At 45.3% G+C, this 25656-nt stretch overlaps 1 protein-coding gene across 2 annotated transcripts in view; it reads left to right on the top strand.

Annotated features, from left to right (window-relative positions):
- The first annotated feature begins 14283 nt into the window (after positions 1-14283).
- The window catches only part of LOC111853672 (uncharacterized), a 34056-nt gene continuing 22683 nt past the window's right edge, over positions 14284-25656 (top strand). Inside the window, exons 1-6 of one of the 2 annotated variants that reach the window (XM_023830858.2) lie at positions 14284-14485; positions 15069-15119; positions 15734-15834; positions 16749-16882; positions 18312-18540; positions 19478-19698. In XM_023830858.2, coding sequence (XP_023686626.1) covers positions 16880-16882; positions 18312-18540; positions 19478-19698 — 453 coding nt within the window. In that variant the 5' untranslated portion in view covers positions 14284-14485; positions 15069-15119; positions 15734-15834; positions 16749-16879. Of the gene's footprint in view, positions 14486-15068; positions 15449-15733; positions 15835-16748; positions 16883-18311; positions 18541-19477; positions 19699-25656 lie in introns of both variants that reach the window. The other variant, XM_023830857.2, reaches the window with a different exon arrangement.

The following is a 25656-nucleotide window of genomic DNA, read 5'->3' as shown; positions in this document are numbered from 1 at the left end:
TGAAACTGGACATACGCCTAAAATATACACACAAGTCTAATAAAATGGATTGTCGTACATAATTTAATTATGAATTGAACGCTATACACATAACTCAAATAATGACGTAACACTATTCAAATGCTTGCAATAGATTACATGATAGTTTGAACTGGAATCACAATCTTTATAAATTCATATACAATCATTTAAACACGAATTGATGTTTTGTATATAAAGAATACATTTTCATAGCATTTTATAGTGAAACAAATTATTAGAGAGTGAGAGAACACAATACGCGAAGCAGCATCGGATAAATTCGGATCTTAAAGTGAACGCTACTTCCAAGCGTTAGCATTAATTTTCATAAAAATAGCCTAAATATAAATACATAATAATAACACATATATTACAGGAGAGTGAAATCTTAGTTTTTAAATATATGGATACGTAGAGGACAGCGTTTGGTAACCTGTGGCCCAGCAGCGCTACCGTCTCATCAGGACCTGGGGCCGATATGCTTAGTGAACGCTAGATGGTGCCAATTCTCTTCACGAATATATAATAAGTGCCATCATATTTAATCATAACCAAATCACTGATTAAAATTTAAAGAGTGAATTCATTTTTTTAATTATATACGAGATACCAGCGTTGGATTATTGTCTCCGTTTTGTTCATGTCTAATATTTTAATTTAATCTAATCTTTTTAAATATCTGGCTTTGCATTAATATAAATACATAACACCTCAACATAAATAGGCCTCTTTCGATACAATAAAATGATATATGTTAATTTAAAACATTCCGTTTTCTAAAACGTGCAGAAATGTTGTTCAATGACAAAATTATTGAAATTATTGCAGACAGTTTATTCATTTTTACAAATAGAGTTCATGTTGCAAAAAGTATCAACATATATATATAATTTCGTTATATTATATAATTATATATATATATATATATATATATATATACATATATATATATATATATATATATATATGAATTCCGTTGTATTATTATTATTATTATTATCAACATCTGCATCAGAACTGATTTCCTGACGAAGTCCACGCGGATTTCCTGTTATTCTTACGACATTGCTGAAGGGTCTAGAGATTAATATTACATTTCTAATGCCGTGGGCCAATAGGTTTACGGTAGGCCTATTTATTCTCATACAAAATGTAATGATGTATTTCGTATAACTGCCACCCCCTACGTAATATTAACTCTTTCAGTCACCGATTGTCATTCAGCGCCGAGCGCCGGCTGATGTTCGGTAATTCAGGAGACGTAGGTCCGCGCGTGCGGGGAGCCGCCAGCTTCAGTCCAAACCGCAGCTGTGCCCCTAATTACAGCGGCTGATTTATACTCGATTAAACAAGTCACGCCTCCTGAAAAGAGCAGTTAAGCTACTTATGCTCTTCACAAAACAGGGCAATTTTGCCTGAAATAAATGTAGGTAGTAGCTCTTCTGGGAGCATATGGTATATTTCTGCCTTATCAATAATTCAAATCAAACGAGCAGAAGCGAGTCGGCTCGGTTACCGCCGCGTTTGGCCGGCGCTGGCTCTGCAGCCTGTTATTTTGGGTGAATGGGCGGTATTGCTGTAGGAGCAGGGCTAGTGCATGGAATAATGTTTGGCCGAACCGCAGGCACGGCGGCTCGGGCCGCATTTAGACACAGTATTTCTCTATATATACATATATAATCTACTGATGAGGTCCGTGCCCTTTCGCCATGCGTGACGGATGGCTTTAATACGGTGTAGTCCCGGTTAAAGAAGTGCGTGGAGGATTTACGCAGACACAGGTACTGCACAAAAAAGCAGTAGCCTACCTAATGCACTTTTAGGAGCATTTCACCAGTTGCCAATTATGTTGTGTAAGAAACTTATGGTTTTTTTTTTTTTTAAAACTCTTGGCTGAGTCAGCGCCTAGGCATGCGGCAAGGCAACCTGGTGCACACAAGCCTTAGTGATACGGTGAAAAGTGTCTTATTACTACAGCAGGTGTCCTCAGAATCTCAGTGTGTCTGGCGTGTTGCGTTAACCCCCTACGGATGATAACCTGTCTTGTTCTGCGCTCTGTAGGTATAGGTTTGGGGAAGGGGGGGGCATGACAGTACCCCTTGGATGTACACCTCTCCCCACTGATATCATCATGAAATGTGCGGTTGAAACATAACTTATCTGCCCCCTACCCTTCTGTAGGTGTGGTGGCGGCTTGGGGGGGGGGGGGCAGCAAATATATTAATTCCCCATTCACACCCTGGCTGCCTGAGGTTTTGTATATATAGGCATTAGCTTGGGCCACCAGGGGGTGGGCATTAAATCCATAATATGCTTAAAACCTGAGGGGGTATGGGAGAGTGACTCTAGGGGTTAGGGCCTTGTCTGTAGGCTGACTGGTGCGGGGGGGGGGGGGGGGGCAGTGTGGTGACACACCCCTGCAGACAGAAATGCACCAAGATGCAGGTTTAATGGACAGAACCTGCCAGGCAAGTTGGCATTTGAGATCATGCTGAATGACAATGACACCTTGATTTTGAGCTGACCCCCCCACCACCCCCCTTATGCAGGGGGGGGCACAAAATAACGAACTCTGACATACTTTCCAACTCCCACCTGCCACCCAAAAATAGATACTACGCAGCTAATCCCCCATGCCCCCACAGGGATTCACAGGTGTGGTAACCACGACGAAAAGCTATCATGGTGATGAATCTGTTGGGGTGGGGGGTTGTTTCATCTTCCACTCCATCCAAATGAAATCTGCAGACAGAGGCTCAAGCCCACTGTCACTCTTGTGAGTTTTACACCCAATGAATGAGCCGCATTAAGACAAACACGAAGGTAGACCTCCGTAAACATCCACGCAGAATGAGTGGTCCATCCAGCGCAGGAGACAGAATCATCCTAATTATTTATAATAATTATTCTGACGGTGCATTAAGTCAGCATCAGCTTCACGTGATTTCAGCAGTCTGGAGGTGGAAATCATTCATGACAGTGGAGTGGGGGTGAGGTGGGGGTGGTGGTGATGTTTTCATTCGATATTTTATCCCCTATTCACGTCAGTTGTAATTCAGGCTGAGTAAAGACAGGAGTGGTGAGGTTGTCCTCATTATTGATTGAGGACTAAAGAAGAAGATTGAGGTAAGGTTATTATAGATGTGTTATTCTGGGCCAAAAAGCCAGACTACATCTTTGGGGGTTCCTAAATGGATGTGGGGGAGGAGGCAGATACATGATTTATTCTTTTCCTTTTTGGGGGGGGGGAGAGTCATCAATCAACCAGGAAACAGCTGCAATTCACTCTGCATCTGTATTGAGAGAAGGGGCGTTTTCCACCAGAGATGGCGTTAAATTGTAGAAGACGGCTTTAACGTTGGGATTATGAATCACGGCGTGCAGATTCTCACCCTGTACCTTAAGGTCAGTCGCATTATCATAAGCGATATTTTATCTTTCATCTGGCGAGGTATAACGCAATGATCGAACAAACCGCGCTTGTTTTAGCTCCGGGAGACACAGAGACACATCGCTCTCGGGACAAGACGTTAAGTACAAGAATCATTTCCTGCTCCGAAGTCTGTTTTACATGAAACCTGATATTCCTTTTCATCTCATAAACACATTACAATAATACCTTTGTTTCCTCCTTTCCAGGGAGATGAATCCTATCAGTTGCGAAATCAGGACCTGCATTAGAAGGCTGATTTTCATCAGTCTGGCTGTCGGGGAAACATCCCAGGAATGCTGGGATATATCATGTTTGGCGTTTATTTCTACTGACCTGCGTTCAGTTGATACTCAAACAAGATTGGCCCAGGGTCCGCGGCCAACGTACGAGCGAGTCATTTCCCCCGAGTGGCGACTGCGGTGACACCGCGGTCGGCGTTAACCGGCGAGACAGTTCGTCTGCGATGGATTGTGTTGCCGGGACAGGCAGTGACTCTTTTATGGCCATCCAACTTTGTGCCACTGACTCAGAGTCAAAGTGCAGGGCACACGTGCAGAAAGGTCAGCTGGCACTGCCCTGGATGTGAGAGTGTGCTGGTCCGGTAGGTCATCTGAGGACAACTGGTGGTTACCAGGTCGGACAAGTGTCACCGTTCAGATGGAACCTTGTCACACTTTCCTGCTGTTGATGGAGACAGGATGGGGGATTGGGGTTGATTTTTTGGGGACAAAAAAGACCGATCGACACGAACGTGTTGCATGATGCGGAACCTAAACAATGCAGAGCATGGTCCGGGAGAGACGGAACATGTAAGTATATTGGTGTGCAAGTCACTGAGACAGGTGACAGAAATTAATACGAATAACCCCGGTCACCTGACTCTCCCTTGCCAGACTAAAGGTTGACATGTCAGTCCCTGGAAGGGGACCGACCGCTTCACTTACAGAGAAGAATCTTTCGGCTGCGTGAATGTCTGAAAAAAATGTCAGACATGTGAATTCCTACGGGATACAGAGTAATATAACAAGAAAGGTTATCTGCCTGGTCCAGTCCTGAGAAGAAGCTGCTGTTTTAAAGAAGCTGGCAAGATCTTCTGAGCTGGACATTAACCAGAAGTCATGCCTCACTTAACGATCCAATGTCGCGGCGGATTTCGGCTCCGAGCGCCGAACGCATCGTTTCATGGGCCACGCTGGGCCTCTGCTTTTCCCACCGCTCGCACAAAAAAATGAAAGAGGCCTCGTCTTGTCGAGTGTTTGGCCCAAGTCTTCATCATGATGGCGGCATCCTCAGAAAAACCCTAATAAATGCCCTCCACCGTGTATACCCCCCTTGGCGAGATTAAAATATTATTCCGCCTCTGACTGTTACCGCTAGATGGATCCCCCACCCCCCCCCCCCCCCCCAAAGCAGGCCGACACAAGGAGCTTATTAAATATGAGGCACTTCCCTTAAACGCGAACGTCGTGTGAGCCCCAACTGAGAGAGATAGCGCCTGCCGATAGGCATTATTTGGAATGACAGAGATTGCATTCGCATTGTGTGCTGATTGGAGACAATATTAAAAGCCTTTGTCCCTTAATTTATGTTATGGTTCGAGGGATACCGCCCCTGCTTAATTTGATTTCTATTTATTTTCCTCTATTGTTGGGGTTTTATTGAGGTTGTGCCTGTTTTTATCAAAAGAATCTGCACATGAAATAAGGGTTTCAGGGGGCCAGAGTCTCGACTTTATTGGCTTTCAGTGAAGCGATATGAGCTGATTTGTGTATCTGCGTTCTACATTAAACTCTTTCACAGCGGTTTTCTGTGAGCGATGCTTATCGCCGTATTAAAATACTCCCCGGACCGGCTGAATTTCATGTTCTTTGTCGACGCTTGAATAATATCCTGCATTGTTGATTTGTATGTGTGCATGAGCGTGCGTCCGCAGAGCGGGCCAGATAAAACCGGCTTATATTTTCTGTGGAAATGGTGTTATGTGAGTTCTCACATGAAAAAGCAATAAATTCTCACAGTTGCCTTTTGGGTTCCCACAGGGACGTTGGAGATAAGACCGTCTGTCTCCGGGAAGCTCTCGGAGATGTGCCACTTTGTGGGCCGAAGCTTTTCCTTTAGTAAGAGCTTGTGAAACTCAGAGTGGAACCTGAAATGTCTGGCAAGTTCTCCAGCACAGGCTCATACTCCCACAGTAATTATAATCAGAGGATGTACTACACTGATGCTAAAACCCACTCTAATTATTCCTTTAATTATGAAGCCAGTTTAAACTGAAAGCCCCAGTTACTGAATTTGTAGGATGAATGGAAACAATAAGACGAAATGCTTGAAATTCTAAAGGTCATGTGACATCAGGCGCATGAGATACATATCAAGCAGTATAGAAACACCCATTAAAACATTAATCAGATTCACGTGCATGGTCATTACCCACAATACACTGCTTCGGTTTCTGCTGAACTGGTCTTTCTTTCGGTTCATGCTGTTCATCACCGTTCTGCTCATATGTTCACACACATTCATGCTATATGCTGCAGTGTTCGATTTCAGCCAGCAGGTTGTGCTGTAGCTCCCTACATCCTAATTGCATTTGAGTAAACAGCCTAGGCCTCTTCAGCCTGGGTCAGGCTGCAAACGCCTAAATTAGAATTTATTCTCTCCTCCTTTTAACCCTAATTTGCACCACATATACCTAAACTAGAATTAATCCAGGTAATTATTCTCTAAAACTTTGAAAAACTTTTAAAAACCTAACCCTAACCCTAACCCTAATTTTCTTCTGCTTTTCAATCCCATGACATAACTGTAAATGTTTTCTGGTGTAACACTTTATTCCTGCTAAAGAAAACTCTCCAAGAGGGCTGCCTCTGACCCTCTGAGAACATCTCAGTTAAGATGCAAAAACTCACGGAGAAGTAATAAAAAAAAGAAACCCTGTAAAGAAAAGAGAAAATAAATAATAGTGGTCGTCAGCTATACCTGACGACTTAAAAAAACAGCTTTCCTCCCTACAGGAATGACAAAATAACCAATATTTCATTACTGATGATGTGGTCCACTCTGCGGGTAATAATGAATAGCCGGGTATGTGATTGAAATCTGTCAAAATGACGCCGGGGTTTATAATAACATCCCCGAGCAGAAAAATGCCCTCTATGAGTAAATAGTGTTTCATCACAGTTGCCATTCTCCCGCAAACAGTGGGATCATTGTGCTACACACCTATTCCCCGGCCGCCCGTGTAAGTGACAGCGGCAGCCCCAGACTGTGACACTGACAAATATTTGCGCCGACGCGGCCACAAATCACAGCGGGACGGAGCTCGGGGCTCCATATTCACCGGGTGCACGTGTAGTATATTCTTGTTTAAAGCGTAATATGATACCCTCTGCCCTCCGTGTTCCTGTGTCATTAGGGTATCGACAGCAGCCGTAATAAAGTTAAAGGCGCCCCCATCCAGCCTGGATCCTCGCGGCGGTCCGCTGCCCGCGATAGCGAGCGGTGGGGTGGCGAAGATGGTCCCGCTGCCAAGTCGCCGTGCATTGAGTGCAGTTTTCTATTTGTTCATTCCTGACATGCTAACGGCTACTTTAATTGAATTCCGCTGAAGTGAATAAAACGATATTAACTTTAATACATGAATGCATCTTTTGTCTTCGCGTTTAGATGTGGGCAAAGTACAAGCAACTATTTTAGGAATTGGCAGTTAAAGCATATTGTTTTTGCTTTGATTATTTTAGTAATATGTTTTTGGAAAAAGAAGACTACATCTCTTTGAAGCATGAGAAAGAAAGCTTTTCCAAAACTCAGTCCATTTTTTAAATTGATTTTAAGACGCAAACTTCCTCATGTAATCCAACAAAATTTCATTTTCTAGACGCAACATTGTTAGAACGAACTTTGGAGTATGCTAATGACTAGATAAAAAATGCTTGGAGTTTGTCTGTATACCGTGTTGGAATTTTCTTGCCTTGATTCCTCCCTGTATCTTTCTGGTACTTTCTGACAGGTTACTGTTCTCACTTGTAATTTCGGCAGTGGGGAGCACGGCAGCGACCCCTGGGCCTTCGGCGCGTCATTCCGGCCTCGTCGGCGACGCGCTCGAGTCTAACGTGCGTGATTTTGCGTGTTGGTAACCCCTGGGCCTTCGCCGCGTCATTCCGGCCTCGTCGGCGACGCGCTCGAGTCTAACGTACGTGATTTTGCGTGGTGGTGACCCCTGGGCCTTCGCCGCGTCATTCCGACCTCGTCGGCGACGCGCCCGAGTCTAACGTGCGTGAATTCGCCTCGATGTGGAGGCTGCGGGCACATTGTTAACATAAGAGCAGATCTGTAATGTAGCGCGGACAATTAAGCGCACGATTTCCGTATAAACGCAAAATCCCTCACCGTGAATTATTCAGCACGGCTACTACGGTTCATTTAATAGGCTTCTTTCGGCGGCGGTTTGAGTCGCGGAAAACTAATTCCATTCTGCGCGTTGATTTAATTAGATTTTATGATGTATGGAGCTGCTAATTCGGCAGCGCCGCGTGCCGCACGCGGGCCCCCCCCTCCAGCGCTTCCTCACCCTGGCAGCGGGCTGTCGGGCGGCCATTTTTTACAGTATTGAAAAATTCAAGCCTTATTATTGCCCACTCACTCACTCCTCGGAATTGAGAAGAAAGTAATGAGCTTTACTCTTACAAGAACTACCAATGAGGGAGGGGGGTTGGGGTGGGGTATGGGGCGAGGGCGGGATTTCGAGGAGGGGGGGTGCAGGTCCCCAGTCCGCTCCAGGCTCCCAGCGGCATTAACGGACTGATTCATGAGTTAAGTTTCCAGCGCCCGCGGACACGAGCCTTCAGACTCTGCGCCTGTCGCTTGGTTAAAGAGAGACTCGGGTTAATGTTCTGCTTTAATGAGGCCGTCGCCGTCAGAATCATACATCAGGCCGCATGAAAGGTCACAACAGGAAACACAACAGATCGGGGGAGCCAGGGGCACGCGGAGCAGCTTGGGTCTGTCGGGGGGGCAGCCGTCAGCCGCACGAGCCACGGGCTGCTGGTCACCCCCACAGTTGGGTGCCATCCATCACAGGGGCTAAGCAGGATAGAGGGTGGGGGGGGTGAGACACAAAGGCGAGGTGCAAGCTTCATCACCCATACAATCACCACCCCCCTTGCCATCTCACAACCAAGATATAAACCTGTTTGATAGCTGCAGGGGGGAGGAAGCACCTGCTGAAGCAGGTGAGGTGTCTTGGTAGGGATTGTTGCCGGCATCCTCAGAGCCTGAATCGGACTTTGTTTTCTGTAAGAGGGGGAATTGCCGAATTGTTTGGACTGAATTTTAACGTTTCTTGCCACCTGTATGGTGCAATATACTTTCATTATTATACTGTCATTTATGTGTAATGCATCCGCCCAATAATCTGTTTCCCGATCATCATACAGATCAGCATTCTGCTGCAAGTAATGCAAATGCCACATTAAAACGGTCATATTATCCTCCAAGTCAAGGAAGTCAGAGGGGGCTGCATCAGTCTTCCAGGAAGACCTTCCCATCCATCCATCCATCCATCCGTCCATCCATCCATCTTTTGGTCGCCAAAGATGCTGAAGCCTATTCCAGAAAGACCAGGGCACAGAACTGGTACATGCTGCATGAGATGCCAGTCTATGCATGAGATGCCAGTCTATGCATAGATGCCAGTCTATAATAAAGCATCTATGTGCTCTGTTGCCTCATCCATTATAGACATTTTGAGAGGTTTTGTTGCTGTGGTCTATAACAGTCTCATAGCTGAACTGCTCAGAAACACCCTCTGTAAATGTTTGAATTGGGCACAAGAGGCGGATAAAAACATCCAAAAGTGTCTTATTGTGTGAAACACAACCAAAGCTGAACATATCACAGATCTGGGGCCTGCATCACAAAGCAGGATTTCTTGCTTAGTTGGATAATTTGTTGGATTTAAGGTACCTTAGTTTAAAAGGACTTATGTACTTTATCTTCGTTCACTTGCATTTAGCACAGACTACCTTAAATCCGACAAGTTATCCAGCTAAGCAAAACAATCCTGTTTCACGATACAAGCCCCTGATCTAAGCTTTTAACATCGTTGGGTTTGAGGCAGCTATGATAAATGTTAAGGACAGTTTTACTGTGGTAAAGTGTGTAAAATGTGAGGTCCGAAGCAGGTCAGATGGTACCTTCTCTGCCCTCACCTCTCACGTGGCAGCTCCTCTGCACTGACGCATGCCTGACATTAATGAAGCACAAGTGCAAATGCAGTGTGGCATGGTGGTGCAGTGGTTGGCACTGTTGCCTCACACCACTGGGACCGGGGGTTCGACTGGGGTGACTCCATGTGTGTGGAGTTTGCATGTTCTCCCCATGTCATTGTGGGGTTTCCTCCAGGTACTTTTCTTCCCACCCCCCAAGTCCAAAACCTGCTGAGGTTAACTGGAGTTAAAAAAAATTGTCCCTGGGTGCACAGGTGTGAGTGTGCTCTGTGATGGGTTGGAGCCCCATCCTGGGTTGCTCTCTGCTTTGTACCTATAGCCTCTGGGATAGACTCCAATCCCCCGCAAGTCTAATGCAATCTGCTGCCTCTTAATGCAACGTATTTGCTGTAAAGTTTGTTTTCATATTTTCCTAATCAAAGAGCAGTTCTTGGTTAGAATTGCAGATGAATGTGTTACTGATTTTAATTAAAAAGGTCCACAGTGCTTTAAACATCACATGGGAAGCTACTGAGGAAAAGAGCCAGTGTGCCGTTAATGTCATGTGAAATCCTGAAATACTAATGGAGACATTATTCTCATTCAGTTTGGGAGAGTCCTGCCTTTTTCAGACTTACCCTTGTTTCCATGCGAGATTTATTGAAGATCATTATCTGTCAGCACACCTCAGAGCAAAAATTTTGTGTTATAATTCTACAGAAGTAATTTCTTATTTGAGACATCATTCATTTTGTCTGTTATTACTAACAAAAAAAAATCACCTTTGTGGGGTAAAATAGTCTAGTTATGCAGGCGGGCGAGAAAACACCCTGACAAATGAATTTATTTTTTCTCATATTAATGGCTTTTTGATGCAATGCTGCCAGTTTTTTATATTATTTCACGTAGGTGACTATGGGATTAATCTGCTTACGCATGCTATATTTGTGTGAGGAGTGCCATGGCTAAGCATACTTCATCACACTGGGGTAGATTATCTTGGTTTTATTCTACCTGCAAACCATCGTTTGTCTGCATGTCCATTTTGAGAACTGCTTCAGGGTTGGCCTGCAATTGTTCTGATGTGTGCTGCGATGTAACCATCTTAGAAAGTCTTAGTATAGTTAAACGGTGATCAGAGTTTGATAATTCAGGTCCAGAGAGTAAAAATCCAGACCAAGATTTTGTTCCAACCAACCAGTTGAATATAAAAAGTCACAGTCGCAAAGTACTCAACTGGTTGGTTGGAACAAAATTTTGGTCTGGATTTTTACTCTCTGGACCTGAATTATCAAACTCTGATAGGGATGATAGTTTATTTGCGATTTATAAAAGCATAAGTATGTTGGAGTTCTTCGGTTTCCGCGTTTCCCGGACTGAGAGTGAAGCTCGGGGACCCAGCACAAGGTCAGTCATTTTCTGGCACTGCTGGAGCGGTTTTGGGATGTTGAGACATCTTGCTAAAAACACCTGACAGTGATATGATGACTCTGTTGGCATCTCTTTCTGGACAGAACAGAAACAGAGTCCTAACCAAATAGAGTCATAAACTTCTCCACGTGGTTTAACACACCCAGAGAGTCCTGCACAACATCCGATCTGCATCCGTATCGGTACTACTGGGATGTCACTGTGATCTGACAACATCTGTGGTTTAGCTCGGAGACCAGGGGAGGGGGGGCTTTGCCCTGATAAAATTTGCTGAGCTTGGGGCCTCAATGATTTATATTACTTTCATCAAATTATTTCACATGGTGCATTTACTGTATTTTTACACTTAGAAAATGCACTTGGGTCCATCTATTCTGTTTAAAATACATTAGATACTTGTCCATCGTGAGTCTGAAGACATTATACCAGTGTTTCCCAATCCGGTTCTCAGTGACGCACAGACAGTCCATGTTTTTGCTTTTTGTTTTCTACTGGGAGCTGGGAGGGTGCAAAAATGTGAACTGTCCGGCAGGAAGCTGGGAGGGAGCAAAAATATGGACCACCTGTCCTCAAGGACCGGGTTGGGAGACACTTCGTTATACATATAGCAAAAAGAAAATAATGATGTGGGGCTTTGCTATATTCAAGGCTTAAGCCTCCCTAGCCTGACATACAGGCCACTGGTGTTGCACACCTCCACAAAAGAGAGACGAATCTTATGAAAGTTCAGGGATTCTCCATACTGGTGTCCATAAATAACGAGTGGCAAACTTTTGCAGATATATAGCAAAAAAGTCAACCTTGCTGAGTGATATGGAATATTTTTAAACTATATATGGCTTAAGTCCATTCATACTTCTTTTATCCCTGAATTAATATATTCCAGCTAAAAAATTTACCTCTAAAATAGTGATACTTTATTAATTCCTCTGGGGAAATTCTCCTATCCTCTACCCCGTCTTGCTCTATATGAGACACGTACATGTAAGTGAGAGACAACTTGGAGGTCACAGTGAACCTGGGGAGTTGGGGACCGTACTAAAGGGCCCAGAGACATGTGACTATTCTGTTAAGGGTGGGTTTGAACTAGCAACCGTCTGATCACAATCACAGAGGCCTATAGCCTGTGAAGCCAAACATTGCCCATGTGCCTTTTTGTATATCTAATAGATAAATTGTGACAAAAATTAAACGCAGCAGCTATAGATACTGTAGATATAGATAAGTCCAAATAGCAAAAGTAAATGTGTGTCCTCCTTTTCCATAAACACGTTTTATTGTGTCCATGGAGATTAGTAAAGGTGTTTGTTAACCGTGCTTTGTTTTTGTTTAGTATCTGAACATCCACCTAGCCAGTATATCCATCCATCCATCCACCCATCAATCCATCCATCCATCCATCCATTTTCTGTAACCACTTTTCCTATTCACTGTCACGGGGGTCTGGAGTAGCCAGAATATAAAATTGGACAACAAGTGTTACAGTATAATGAAGCAGTTTGTGCTGAGATTTTAAAACTGTATTTATGTCACTATGTATTAATATTTCTTTAAAGCTGGTCTATTTTACAATAATTATTGTAAAAAACTGTTGTAAACTGTACTGTTTTTGTATCTATGTTTAGGGTGTGATGCCTTAAATTTTATTCATTTCCTTTCATTTATTCCTATGATTTTATTTTGTTTTGAAACTCAATGGTGCTTTCTTGTTTTTAAAGTATATCAGTAGGACGGGGGTGTCCTTAGAGCCTTTGGACCCCATCAAAGCATATCTTACTGGGTTCCTAACCCAGACAAATTATGTTATGTTCCAATTTTCTAGGGCCCCCGTCGCTCAGGGGCCCTTGGAATTCTAACTGCCCCCCCTTTACAGCGTCCCTGCCTTAGGACACAGAATGAGACTAATTATTATGAACCATAGCATTCCGCATGGCAAATATAGATTAGCAATAACTATTGAATACATTGATACGTGAGTGTGGATTAATAGTGCTCAGATTTCTACAAACCTGATAATTAACAGATAATGGAGACAAAGAGTTGGAATATCTTTATCTCAGTCCCAATCCCGATGCCTCGTGCCGAATTACCGCGTCATTTTGACCCTGATTAATTTGCAACGCAGGGGGAACGAGAGTGAGCGCAAGAAGGGGAGGGCGAGAACATGCCAACCCTCCCCGAGGTGTGTGTGCCTTCACTGCGACGGAATGCGATCGGGTGACTCACCGGAAAAGCCGGACCTGCCGCCACGTGGTCCTTTCTAGCAATTATGCTGCATCGTTTCCCAAGCAGCGCCTAAATCTGACCCCCCTCCCTGCCCCACCTCACGAAACCCACTCAGAAACAAGGAGAGGTTGTGTTATCCCTTGAAATAGGTAATCTAACCTTAATCTCTCCGGATGGAATCAAACATTTACGAAGCCGGGGCTGCACCGCGTGGAAAGCCCATTAGTCACCCCGCTACCCGCTTAGAGTCCGGGCATCCCAATACATCCATGCAAATGGGACAGGGAGCTGACAGCTCTGTGTGTGGAATTATAAACATCCATCCATCCATCACAGAAATGCGATGCAATATCGCTGGTATTAACAGCGGCTACACTTACCCACCACAGTGTTAATTATTTATTCCGCTAGAACTGACAGCTGTCCAGGTGAGTTACGCTTTCTCAAAACATTTAGCCCATTGCAGTGAATAAATACTAACGAAACAGCAGTTCTTCGTAGGAACGTGGGAGGATTTTTGTAGCGTTGAAGCACATACAGTAAGCTTATACCTTCGAAAAAGAAAAAAAAAAAGTTATGTGAATTGCTAGTAATGTCAAGGATATATTTCTAATATTGCCTCTCAGTAAATAAGGTTTGGCCATCTATTCTCTCCTTTGACGTGTAAGATAGCTTTGGGCAAAGGCGTTTGCTGAATGAATACCTGCAGAATGAAAATGCAGGTTTATGTTAACGTCCTGTATGTAGTACACACATATTTTGGATTCGAGTTTGAAGATTTAATGTCCCAGCCAAATAAAAATATAAATTCAGAATATGACCTTATGATTTCATAACTGAACCAACAGAGCAGTATCAGATCAGCTGCTGTGAATCACGCAGTAAAAAGCTTCATATTGCTATTTAGGAAAGCATTGCGCAACGAGGCAGAGACACCTGCTAGCGTAATAACCAGCGGCAGCGGCGCTCGGGCGGCCGGGGATCCTGCTGGGGAGGCGGACGCCGCACGTGGTTCCTTGTTTACTTCTTCCAGGCAACCTCAAGTAGCTCCGGGAAAAAAAAACCCTGCGATTGTGAAACAACGCGCAGTGTGATCGTCTCTGACGCCTGAAAATGACCGATGACTGATCGTAGTCGTCATTTCTGCACGTTTTCGCCCACATAACAGGTTAGTGCATTTATATTTAAATGTTCATATATATTCGTATAGCGTTCGAATTGTAGTTAATGATGTTAAATCTGCTGATCGTCGGTTATTAAGTAAACGTGGGAATTCTTGAACTGTAGTGAAGTTTTCATTAAACGTTCTTACGTAAATGTGATAGCCCGATGTGGTCGTTGGTGCTGTCAGAGCTGTTCGTGCGTATAAACATATTAATAATCATATTCCGGCGGCTAATGCTGGATGGACGCGGAGTTTATCCCAGGCAATAAGGAGACAGGGCTCCACTGTAGATGGGATGCTAGTCCGTCACAGGACATATACCTTTTAGCCTAACTGCCTGCTTTTGCGCTGTATGTATACTTCTATATACTTTTAAGTGGTATTATAAATATTCTTGTGCTGTACATTTCTAAGCCTGCTTTTCAAAAAGCTTTTCCATGTTATTTTAATGTCTTGTTTATGTCAGATCAAAGTATCAGTTTGTTTAGTTGTTGAATGTCTTGTTATCTGTATAAAGTCCTCCTGTTTCGAATCATTTATATATTTAGCTCTCCTTCCACTTCTGTTTCACTCTATATCGTTTCAGATAAAAGTCACTAAAAGGTTCCAGCTTGGAGATCAATCTGTCAATTTTCAGGTAGCTTCCAATCCCAGTTGGCAGAGCAGCACAGAAGACAGTATGCACTAGCCACTAATGAAGCTGTCAACCGAACCATCAACCCAACCACTAACAAAACCATCAACCCAACCACTAACAAAACCATCAACCCAACCACTAACAAAACCATCAACCCAACCACTAACAAAACCATCAACCCAACCATCAACCCAACCATCAACCCAACCACTAACAAAACCATCAACTGAACCATCAAGCCAAATGTCAACAGAACCATCAGTTGAGTCATCAACCCAAAGTCCAGCGCATCTTGCAATTGGTTTTAATGACCTTCTTGTAAAAATAAGGTATTGGACAGATTTTCGTTTTGGGGCACAGTTAAAATGGTTTTATATTATCTGATGAACATTACTACTTTTTTGTTGTGTCAGAAACAGTAATTTGCATTACACACCGGAGTGGAAATATTAGGCCTACTTGTCAGAGTTATTGTGAATATAAAAGCTGCAATCAACAGTTCATAATCATAATTTTGAAAACAATTACATATAATGAACAGGGACTTTGGGTTTAAATGTGTATGAAAAACATGTCATTTTTATTATGTACTACTGAGTTTGTTTAAAACACAGGAACATTGGCGGACTCAGAAGCGAGGACGTGTTCTGCAATCTGAGGATTCCTAATCAGTTTCAGTCCGACAAAGATGAAATCAGCTTGGTCATTCTCACCGGTACGTTCATTTGAAAAGTTTTTGGTAAAGATACATGCCTGTTTATTGAAGTGATTCTGCTGTTGCTGCAGTGATTGTTGTCAGGAAACACTATATTTCCTTGACTATGGTCATGCCCTCTCATAATTATAATGCATTCATAGAACATTCATAAGCAGCATGTAAGTATACCTTAACATCCTAATATACCTTAACAGATTTAATATGCATTAATAACAAACAGTATATGATAACAACAAACATTAGTCGTATAATCATGATCTGTTAAGCTGATTAGGATGTTACGGTATATGTACATGCTGCTTATGAATGTCCTATGAATGCATTATGAATGTGCAGTTCAAGTAAAGTGCTACCTGTTGTCATTATTTGAACTGGTCCCTGCAGCGTAAACCCTGCATATGATTTACAGATCAGCAGCTAATTTAAAAAGCATATGTCTAATTGCATTGCCATAGGCATAGTGCATGTTAACACATACTGACAGCTTCAGGCTGAATGAGAGGTGAGACTTTCTCTTACAGCGTTCAAACACGACACAAGCCAGATGCAACTGGGCTATAGACCAGACCGCAGCTTCAGATCTTTAATAACGTTGTTAAATGACCTGTAGATGAAAGCCTTCGACTGGCCATCAAACCCGTCACTAAGGGAAGATTCCTCTTTTCAACTGAGTTTATAAGTTATGCCTAGTTTGTCCCAAAGATCAGTTCGTCCTCATGATTTTTTTCCTTTCCTAAGTGGGTGTCATAGTGCAATGAAATCGCCTTCCAGCCAAGCATCTTCTGTCTCTATGGTGTTTTTTTTATGTGTTTTCGAGCTTAAGTACCACAAACAAATCGTGAGTGACGTTAGTGTGCATTTTGCGGCCTCGTACCTTGGGGCTGCTTCTGGGATTGATGTTTTTTCTACAGGTCGTGGGGTCTTCTGCATCGACGTGAAGGACTGGAAAGGGGAAGTGACCCAGCACAACAAAAAGTGGCATGTTAAACTGAAAGAGGAGGACACTTCCGTGCGTCACTTTGCAGACCCCATCCAGGATATTATGGTAAAGCAACTCTCTGCCAGCTGGTCCAGAAATGACCAATGATATTTCACGTGCGGAGGGGGGGAGTGGCCAATCAGTGCCATTCGTGACATTGATGCCTCTCCATGGGGGACTGTTGAGGCCAAATCTGGATTTGCATACCGTATAGCAGGAGGAACGTGAATGGTTATGCATGGAGAGGGTGTCTCCGGGAAGCCCAGTTGGGCAGCAGCTCAGTAGCAGCCCCACCGCGTGGAGTGGCAATTCACCATGGTTGAAGTAGTCTGATTTTTGTATAAGCTTTAGCTCATTTAATAACACCTTAATTTCACCTTGGTGTCTGGAGTTCCTGACAGAAAGGAAACAAGCATGTTAGACAGTCGGCACTCGATCTCGAGAGACACTGGTACTCTGGGCAAGTGTAAAGCTGGTAGAGCTGGATAGCGGGTCAAGGTCGAAGGTCAAGGTTGGCAAAATGAATGCACAAAGTGGTGAGTAGTGGGATTACTAGGTTAGCCAACTCACACGGTCACTGAAGTCAGAAAGGCTCTTTTTATAGGTAGACAACGCCTACATCAAAGGCCTCTCTGTATCCTGAGGTGCCAGTTAGGTCACCTTCAGGAATGGGGTTTCAACACACAACACAGAAGGTGTACAGGAGGTAAATAAGGGCTCCGGTGTAATATGACAAGCCTAGATCTATGGATTCAGTAAAAAATTAATGGAACAGAATTTCTCAAGAAGTTCTCAAAAAATGAACATTGAGTAAATCACATGGGAACATAAAGTGTAGCCGGTCATGGAGATAACAGGTGAAAACGAGGTAAAGGTTGAATGAGCGGAAGGGCTGTGGTGTTATGGACCACAGTGATAGAGAAGCTGAAGGGAACAAGGTTCTACATGTACCTTCTGTAGGGTTATTAGGGAGGAAATGGAGCAGTGATTTTATTGGGGCATATTAAGATGGATTTTTCGGTGGGGGGGGGAATTTTCTGCCAGATCGTGTGGATGAAATGGGCTCGTATCGTATTATAAAGCCGGCCTTCCAGAATACAGTTCATAAAGCGCCGTAACTCCATAGCATTTCGACTTAAATTAATGGGTTTTCTGAGGTTTGTGTGCGACGGGTTGAAAATTTGATTTAAAAAAGAAACTGGATTTGAAGGGTAACTGTGCAATTTCTCTGATGGGGGTAGAGTGCTCCGACCTCCAGGGACTGTGCTTAGACCCTTAGTTCCTTATAAATCGCCTTAAATATTGACATGGAGGGAATTGGCTGTACAGCTGTCAAATCGGGTGGTGAAACAGGGCTAACAGCAATCCAACTTAACGGGGCAGGAATCCTAAATCAGGCAGAGAAGCGTCAGACTGAGCGCCGACCGCGGGCCGATGTGCTGAGTGTACAGACCGGTTACGTGACAAACAAGCCCCTTTCCATCTGCTTCCCCAGGCTAAGGCCACCAACCTGCGGAGCCACCTGAAACGTGGTGACGTGTCCTTGGACCCCTCCCACCTCCTACCCAGGGTGCTCCTGCTGTCCCCCGACTGCCTACTGAGCCCCCAGCTGCAGATCAGGAAGGAGGTGGTGACCTACGCCAAGCTGGACGCCTTCCTGCGCTCCTTCAGTGACGACTTCATGACGTGGGCTGTGGATGCCTTCATGCCCTGCTGGATTTTGGGTGAGTGACACACTCAGAGTTGCCGTTTATCGCCACTCAAACCACACATTTGCTCAGTGTGGCCCCTGAGGTTTGGGGGCTCCCTGTTGGCCAAAAACTGCCAGTACGCTAAGAGGAGGGGCCCAGAAACCACAAACCCACCACAGGTCACTCTCAGAGGCTTGGAGATGCTTAGTGATGAACAATAACACCATTTTCAAGTAGTTGTTCCCTGACCGTGATTGGCAGCTCATATCCAAACCATCCATCCACCTTGGGCTTCAAAGGCTCATTTCACCCTCGCTGACACTGATCCTGAGGGAGCCGGAGGCCCAGCTTCCTACTAAGGCCTCGGTCTTACACCTTTACAGGCAGAAATGCCACCTGAAGTTTATAAGAAAGCATTGAATGGTACAGAACGGTCGAGATGTGCCAAAATTGTCATGCTATCTTCTGCCTTACGTACCAGAGATGATGTAATATAAGGGAAAGTCAACAACACAGTCAAATAACATTAATCCACAGGTGAAAGGCATTAATTGCCAATGTGCAGTGGGATGCGAACCGAAAACCCTCATATTTCAAGTTTTGAAATTGCCACACTGCCCGTTGTTAATTAATGGAATTACATTAATGATTCCCACCAGCAATGTACTAATGCTTTGTTCTGAGACATGGAAAAATCCGATTTTGGGCTATTAGTCTATTTTCAGAACCTTTATTTTACTGGTCTGGACATTTACTTATAATGTATTTTAAGCCATTACAGGTGAATAAGGAATTGAACCATACATTTAAGGTACAGTTTGGTGCCCTTTGGGATAATATTATTGGGATATCTGCTGTAAAATTGTATAGACATCCGACTAAATAGTATGTTTGCAGTTGTAAGTCAGTTTGGACGAACGCGTCCACTAAGCGGAAGTAAGAGGGCAGGTGGGCGGTGTCTCTGGTGCAGGGCATCTGTCGTACGGGCAGCTGCGGGACGCCAGGGAGGTTCTCAGCCGGACGGGAACCTGGGACCAGGTCCGACTGCGGGATGGCAGTCAGCTGCAGGGCGACTACCGGGGATGCAAGCACCTGGCTGTGCTCCGGCCGGAGACGGAGGAGGTGGAGTTCTCCGGACCCGGCATCCTGGCCTCCCTGTCACTGTGGGAGATGCTGGGCTACACCCCGCAGGTGAGGGGGGGGCGGGGGGGGGGGGCGGTGATGGATGTTCTCTGTGTGTCCGTCTGCATGTTTGGATGTGATGCTGTGTTCTGGGAGACAAAAAAAAAATTGAAAAATTGCTTCCTTGTAGGTTCTGTGTGTCCAGGAGTGTGTGTGTGTGTGTGTGTGTGTGGATTATGTTTATATTATTTTGTGGGGACCAAATGTCCCCCACAATGTGATAAAAACCTGTTATTTTGACACTGTGGGGACCATTTTTCAAGTGCCCACAAAGATCTGTGATCGCAATCAAAAAAGTAAAAATGCTAAAACTCTTGTATTTTGTTTACTTACTTACGGTTAAGTTTAGGGCTGGGAAGGGGTTAAGGTCGCCATGTTGGGATTAGAGATTTCAGCATAGGAATGAATGGAGAGTCCCCACAAAGATATAATTACATACCTCTGTGTGTGTGTGTGTGTGTGCCTGACATTCACTGGTTTTTTATGATGGTGGAAGTCTTGACACCGCGTGTCATGTGACCCAGCACAGCTGAAGACGCTGTGGCAACAGAAGGAAGAATGTCTCTGTTAAGGCGATTTTTTTTGGGGGGGTAGCAAGGGGGTAACTGGTAGGCTGGTAGGGGGACCCCAATACCCATGCAAAGGCTGAGACTGGCATTCCCCGCCAGCAGCAGCCCCCCCGGATGGGGCCCCCGGGCTCCTGGCTCGCCGTACCTCCAATAAATGACCCTCAGACCAATAACAGAAATGGTGCAGCTCATCCATTCTGGCCCCATTTACAAGGAATCAATAACTATACTTAATGCAGTGGGGGTGAAAAATGAGCAGAGTTGCGGGGGGGGGGCCCCCGCCTGGGCGTGTGGGCCAGCGAAGCGAGATTCCCTGCTATCACAACACGTCACACCCAGGTCCCGTGGCTGTCAAACTAAAAACCCAAATGCATTTTTTACCTTCTCCTTTTCATCCTCTTTACGTCATATACACATAATGATCTATACAGTAAGTGCATATTTACCTTTATCTGAACTGACAGTACAGAGAAGGTGTATGTGCCCCTCCCCGGCATTTGAACCCTCACCCTTGACATTTTTAACACAATACTCTTCTTGTTGAGCAACAGGAGCTATTCAAATGTGTTTATATAGGTATGGCTGCCCAGTTCAAACAGGTAGCTATCAATGAGCTAAATCTCTAAAAGATGTTCAGTTCATTTCAATTCAGTTTTGTGTAGTGAATTTTCACATTACCTTGTCACAAAGCACTTTGCATTATCCCTGCCCAAAGCCCCCAGTGAGCAAGCCAGAGGCGACAGTGGCAAGGAAAAACTCCCTAGAAGGAAGAAACCTGGGGAGGAAGCAGATTCAGAGGGGAAGCCCGTCCTCCAGGGGGCGCCAGGGAGAGTCAGACGAGCAAAGTCCTGATTTATTTGCGCCAGTCTGTAATGATATATTTTCCCAGCAAAGAGGAACACTGCCCCAGTGCATTCCCTGCTACGGTGGACGGTGAGCTTTTGCATTTTTCCCCTTTAGCTGCTGGATTAGCTGTGATTTTCTCCAAACGGCCGACTGAGCTGTATATGCATTCATACTGGTGCTGTCGCCTCATTCATAATTGTTTTTGTGGTGGAACTCCCGCTGGCTGTCCTTAATGTTAGTATTTATATCCTGTAATGTGTGTATGAAGCACTCCGCACCTACAGGGCTGCCACTTGCTGTGTGAGGAGTTTGCAGGATCCCGGGCCTCACACAGGCCGGACGAGAGGCTCTGGCTCGGCCAGCAGGTGGCACCGTGACCAAGTCGGTGTTCGGTCGATGGGGGCAGCCGGAGGAGACCCACAGAGGGGAGTCTGTCTTCCATTTAGGAACGAGTGAACCTTCCAGCGGTCCTCTGGCCCAAGTTGGGTTTCCGTGTCGCCTGATTCTGAGGCACCTGGTGTCACATGATCAAACAGCCTCTCGTTCCGAAAACCTGCAAAATCCTCAGGCCAAACGCGAAGCCCAAAGTGCCTTATCACCTCTTGTACTCAAATTTCATCCCATCAAAAAGCGTTCCAAATATGCTTAAAAAGGTTTTAAATATTCTTTTCAGGATAATCTAAAAGGTTAATGCCACCAATTAGTCTCTATGGGATGGAGTATTTCCGTATTGTTAGCCAGGATATCAGATTCGGGGAGGCAACTTTTGTCATTTCTGCAGATAAGGCCACAGGCGAGCTGGGAAGTGTTTGTCAGGCTCAATGAAAGGCAGAGAACAAAGCTGTGTCGCATTATTACTGACTTTCAGGGCTGCTTTGTGATATCCATGTGCACCATCACAGCAGCCGGGGAGAGAGAGAGCTTTGGCTGCCGTTCAAGTTAGGCGCTCTGAGGCGGCCGGCCCGGTCGTGTTACGCTTCGCAGGCGAGATAAACAGGAGACCCATGGGATGATGGGACGAGGGCGCTGCCTTGTACGGGGTGACCGTGGGGCAGAGACGGGCGGCCTACATGGTGAGGGGACCCCTAGGTGACGTGGCGCTTCTTTCCACGCACTGGAGCGATGGCTGGGGGACGTCACAAAACGCAGGGCTCCGCACGCCGCTGACTTCTTTGAAAGGGAGGGGGTCGGGTTACATGGGTTGTGCCGGCGGGGGCAACGAGGATCATGGGAACGGGACACTCAGCAGGCAGCCCCTGCATGGCCCTGACCAGAAGATCCTCACGTGACGTGGGTGTGGAGATCTCACTCCACGTCCCAAAGAAGAGATCCTACGGCATTTCTAAGTGGTAATTGTACTATTATTTTTTCTGCTAAATTTAACCAGAATGTAAAATGTCTGTCTGAATTGAAGAATGAATGAACAAACGAAGCAAGATCGTCTACATTTTTGAGCTTGTTAATTACTGGAAATGAACGTCACCCACAGGCAGCCCGTGGCCATCACAAGTCGACAGGCTTAACCAAACATGTTTACTACTGAGGGGCAAAACTGACGAAGATTCCCTGCCTTGTTATTTTGCCCCAAGCTGTCGTGTTTCTTCCGTGTGTCACGGCCGTGATGTTAGTATGTGCATGCGAGTATGCGGTTTGCAGTCCATTGCTGGGAGGAGGGGGAGGGTTAATTACTGAACGTCAGACACAGCAGAGTCCAATAGGAAGTGGGCTGGAGCAGACTGATGGCATAGGCCCCGCCCACCGTGGGCTTCAGAGCCTCGCTTCTGCCATCGCTGCTGTTTATCTCACTTCGACTCATTGTCTCTAGATAATCAAGATACGTCCATCGCATGTTTCATGCTCCCATTGAGAAGGAATCATCAATGCAGACATTAAAAGTGTCCCAGCAGATCACTTCAAAGCTTTTGGAACATTGCCCCCCCCCCCCCCCCCCAAGCCCCTAGCCCCTAGCCCCCAGCCCCCCTAGCCCCCCTAGCCCATCTCCCCCCCAAAGCAAAGATGAGTCTCCCTTCCCCTGACATTAGCATAGCGGGTGCTAATTACTCCGCTAGGTGCTCGTGAGCCCTCGTGGCGAGCCTGGACCCCGCGGCCCCTTCGCAAGACGCTCGTTAACTGGATGTGCTTAATTACATAAGAAGGTAATTACACGTGAGCGGCCGTGTCTGGAGGCTGCCAACTAGTCTGCTCGCTGTTTTAATTGGCCCTCAGCCCGAGGTTTTGTCATGTTTATTTTAGAGGGAGACCATTAATTGATTCGGCTAATGAAGTAAATATGTTGGATATCCTTTCCAGGTGGGGTGGCATCCGACCAAGCTGGCCTTTGCTAATGCGATGCCGGCTGCCGTGCGCCCGCTTTACCACGGCTGCTAACAACATGCTGACACATACACTCCGCTTAGCAGTTTCGTTTAGCTAATGCCTGCTAGCCGCTTAGCAGATCACATAAAACATGCTAGCTGCTTAGCTGATTTGTTTGTCCAGCACATGCTAACCGCTTGACAGAATCGATCGCCTAGGGCTTGCTAGCCGCTTAGCAGATTTGTTCGCCTAACATTTGCTAGCCGCTTAACAGATCTGTTTACCTAAGACATGCTAGCTGCTTAGCTGTTTTGTTGCCTAGCATATGCTAACCGCTTGGCAGAATTGATCACCTAACGTATGCTAGCCACTTAGCAGATTTTCTCACCTACGACCTGCTTGCACCTTAGCAAATTTGTCCGCCTAACACATGCTAGCTACTTAGCATATTCATTTACCTGACGCACACTAGCTGCTTAGCAGGTTCGTTTACCTAAGGCATGCTAGCTGCTTAACAGATTTGTTTGTGTAATGTATGCTAGCCGCTTAGCACATTCATTTACTTTATTTGCCTCTGGAGGACTCGCAGCATCACTGCTGGCTTGTCAAAGTCATAAGGTCCTCCATCATTATCAATGAGATCTGAGAAAACGTAGCCATCCCATCACGCTGGACACGCATTGGAATGGAAGTACTCGCTCCTCCGTTACAGATCAGACTGCCTGGCGGTAAATTGTCGATATTTCATGGTTTCTGAAGCTTTAAGTTGAGGTTAATTCACAGTCACTGTCAAATTGAAGGCTTTCTGAAAGACGGGAGTCAAGGGGAAAGCAGGCAGGGGTCAAGGATCAGGGGTCCCAAGGCACCACAATACATGTGCACCAGTACACTGTTACACCCACCCCCCCCCCCCTCCAGGAGGTGGCACACGGCCCTCCAGATGCCCCACGCTCGATACCGGCCTCAGAGACAGTCTGCCTTACCCCCAGGGGGGAGTCCCCACCCCAGCCTGGCCCACAGGGATCCGTTGTGTTAAAACATGATATGTTATTTTCCAAAAAATATTTGTAAATGGAGGCTGCTTGATGCACCACCGGGACCCGTCCATGCGCTCGTCGCTCTGGGAGAAACGTGAGCCCCATTTCACGTCTTTAAGGAGACCCGCCTGCCCCCAGGGTGTCCCCTCGTGTGACCCGCCTGCCCCCGGGGTGTCCCCTCGTGTGACACGCCTGTCCTCTTTAGCGATCATTAAGCCCTTCATTCATTCTCTTATTCGTTCATTTATTTGACAGCCACCGTGTTGCGTTTATGACATAATCGGATAATACCTCCAATATCTGAACATTTCCAAAGCATTTGAATTCATATTTTAAGTATTTTAATTATTTAATTTTATATTAAAATAATATGCGTACATGTACTTTTTAAATGCAGTTTAGTAGTTTATTGTGCTCTGCAATAGACTGGCATCTTGGTGCCCTGCTTTGCACCCCGCGGTCCCTGGGACAGGCTCCACCCCCCCCCCCCCAACCCTGTACTGGATAAGTGGCTGAAAGATGGATGGATGATATTTTCTTATTTTTTGAAGAAAGATTTATCTTATTTATTCTTCAGTGCAAATCCAGAATTATAGTGAAAGCTTTGCAGGAGCTGACAGGCATCTCTGCCGAGACGGTTGCTGAGAGAACCAACATATTTGCTGCGCGGGTGGAAATGCAGCTGTTAAATTTCCTGGAAAAGGGGAAATAAATATTAAACACGGTGTGTTTCTGGGACAAGAACTTTTATATAATAAATTGATGTTTCGATTAGATGGTCTCCTCGCATAGCCACTCAGGAAGCCAATCTGCCACAAGAAACCAAATATTACAGAGGAGTGTGGAGAAAATGTGCCATTGATCCCCCCCCCCCTCCCCCCCATCTTCTTAACAGTGCATAAAACTGTGCCATTACAAGTCGAACGTTTGCCTGGATCGAACATTGGGAGGGTGGGGGGCTGGATCGAGGGAGCGCCACCAAAGTGAAAATGTGAGCCACTGGCCTCCTGAAAGTGCCTCGGTCGCAGATATCTGGTAGGCCGGCCTACTTAAAGGGATGAGCCTTAAAGGGGATGGATCGTAATGAGCCAGCGTTTTGCCGCTGGGAATTCTACTAAACTGTGCAGACATGGAAATTATACCGTCATATTAGGGAGTCTTGAGGCTTTCTTGAAGAATAACACAATAATATAGATTAA

The sequence above is a fragment of the Paramormyrops kingsleyae genome, chromosome 20 (assembly GCF_048594095.1).
Source record: "Paramormyrops kingsleyae isolate MSU_618 chromosome 20, PKINGS_0.4, whole genome shotgun sequence".
NCBI classification, from domain to species: Eukaryota; Metazoa; Chordata; class Actinopteri; order Osteoglossiformes; family Mormyridae; genus Paramormyrops; species Paramormyrops kingsleyae.
This window is presented reverse-complemented; position numbering and strand designations above follow the sequence as displayed.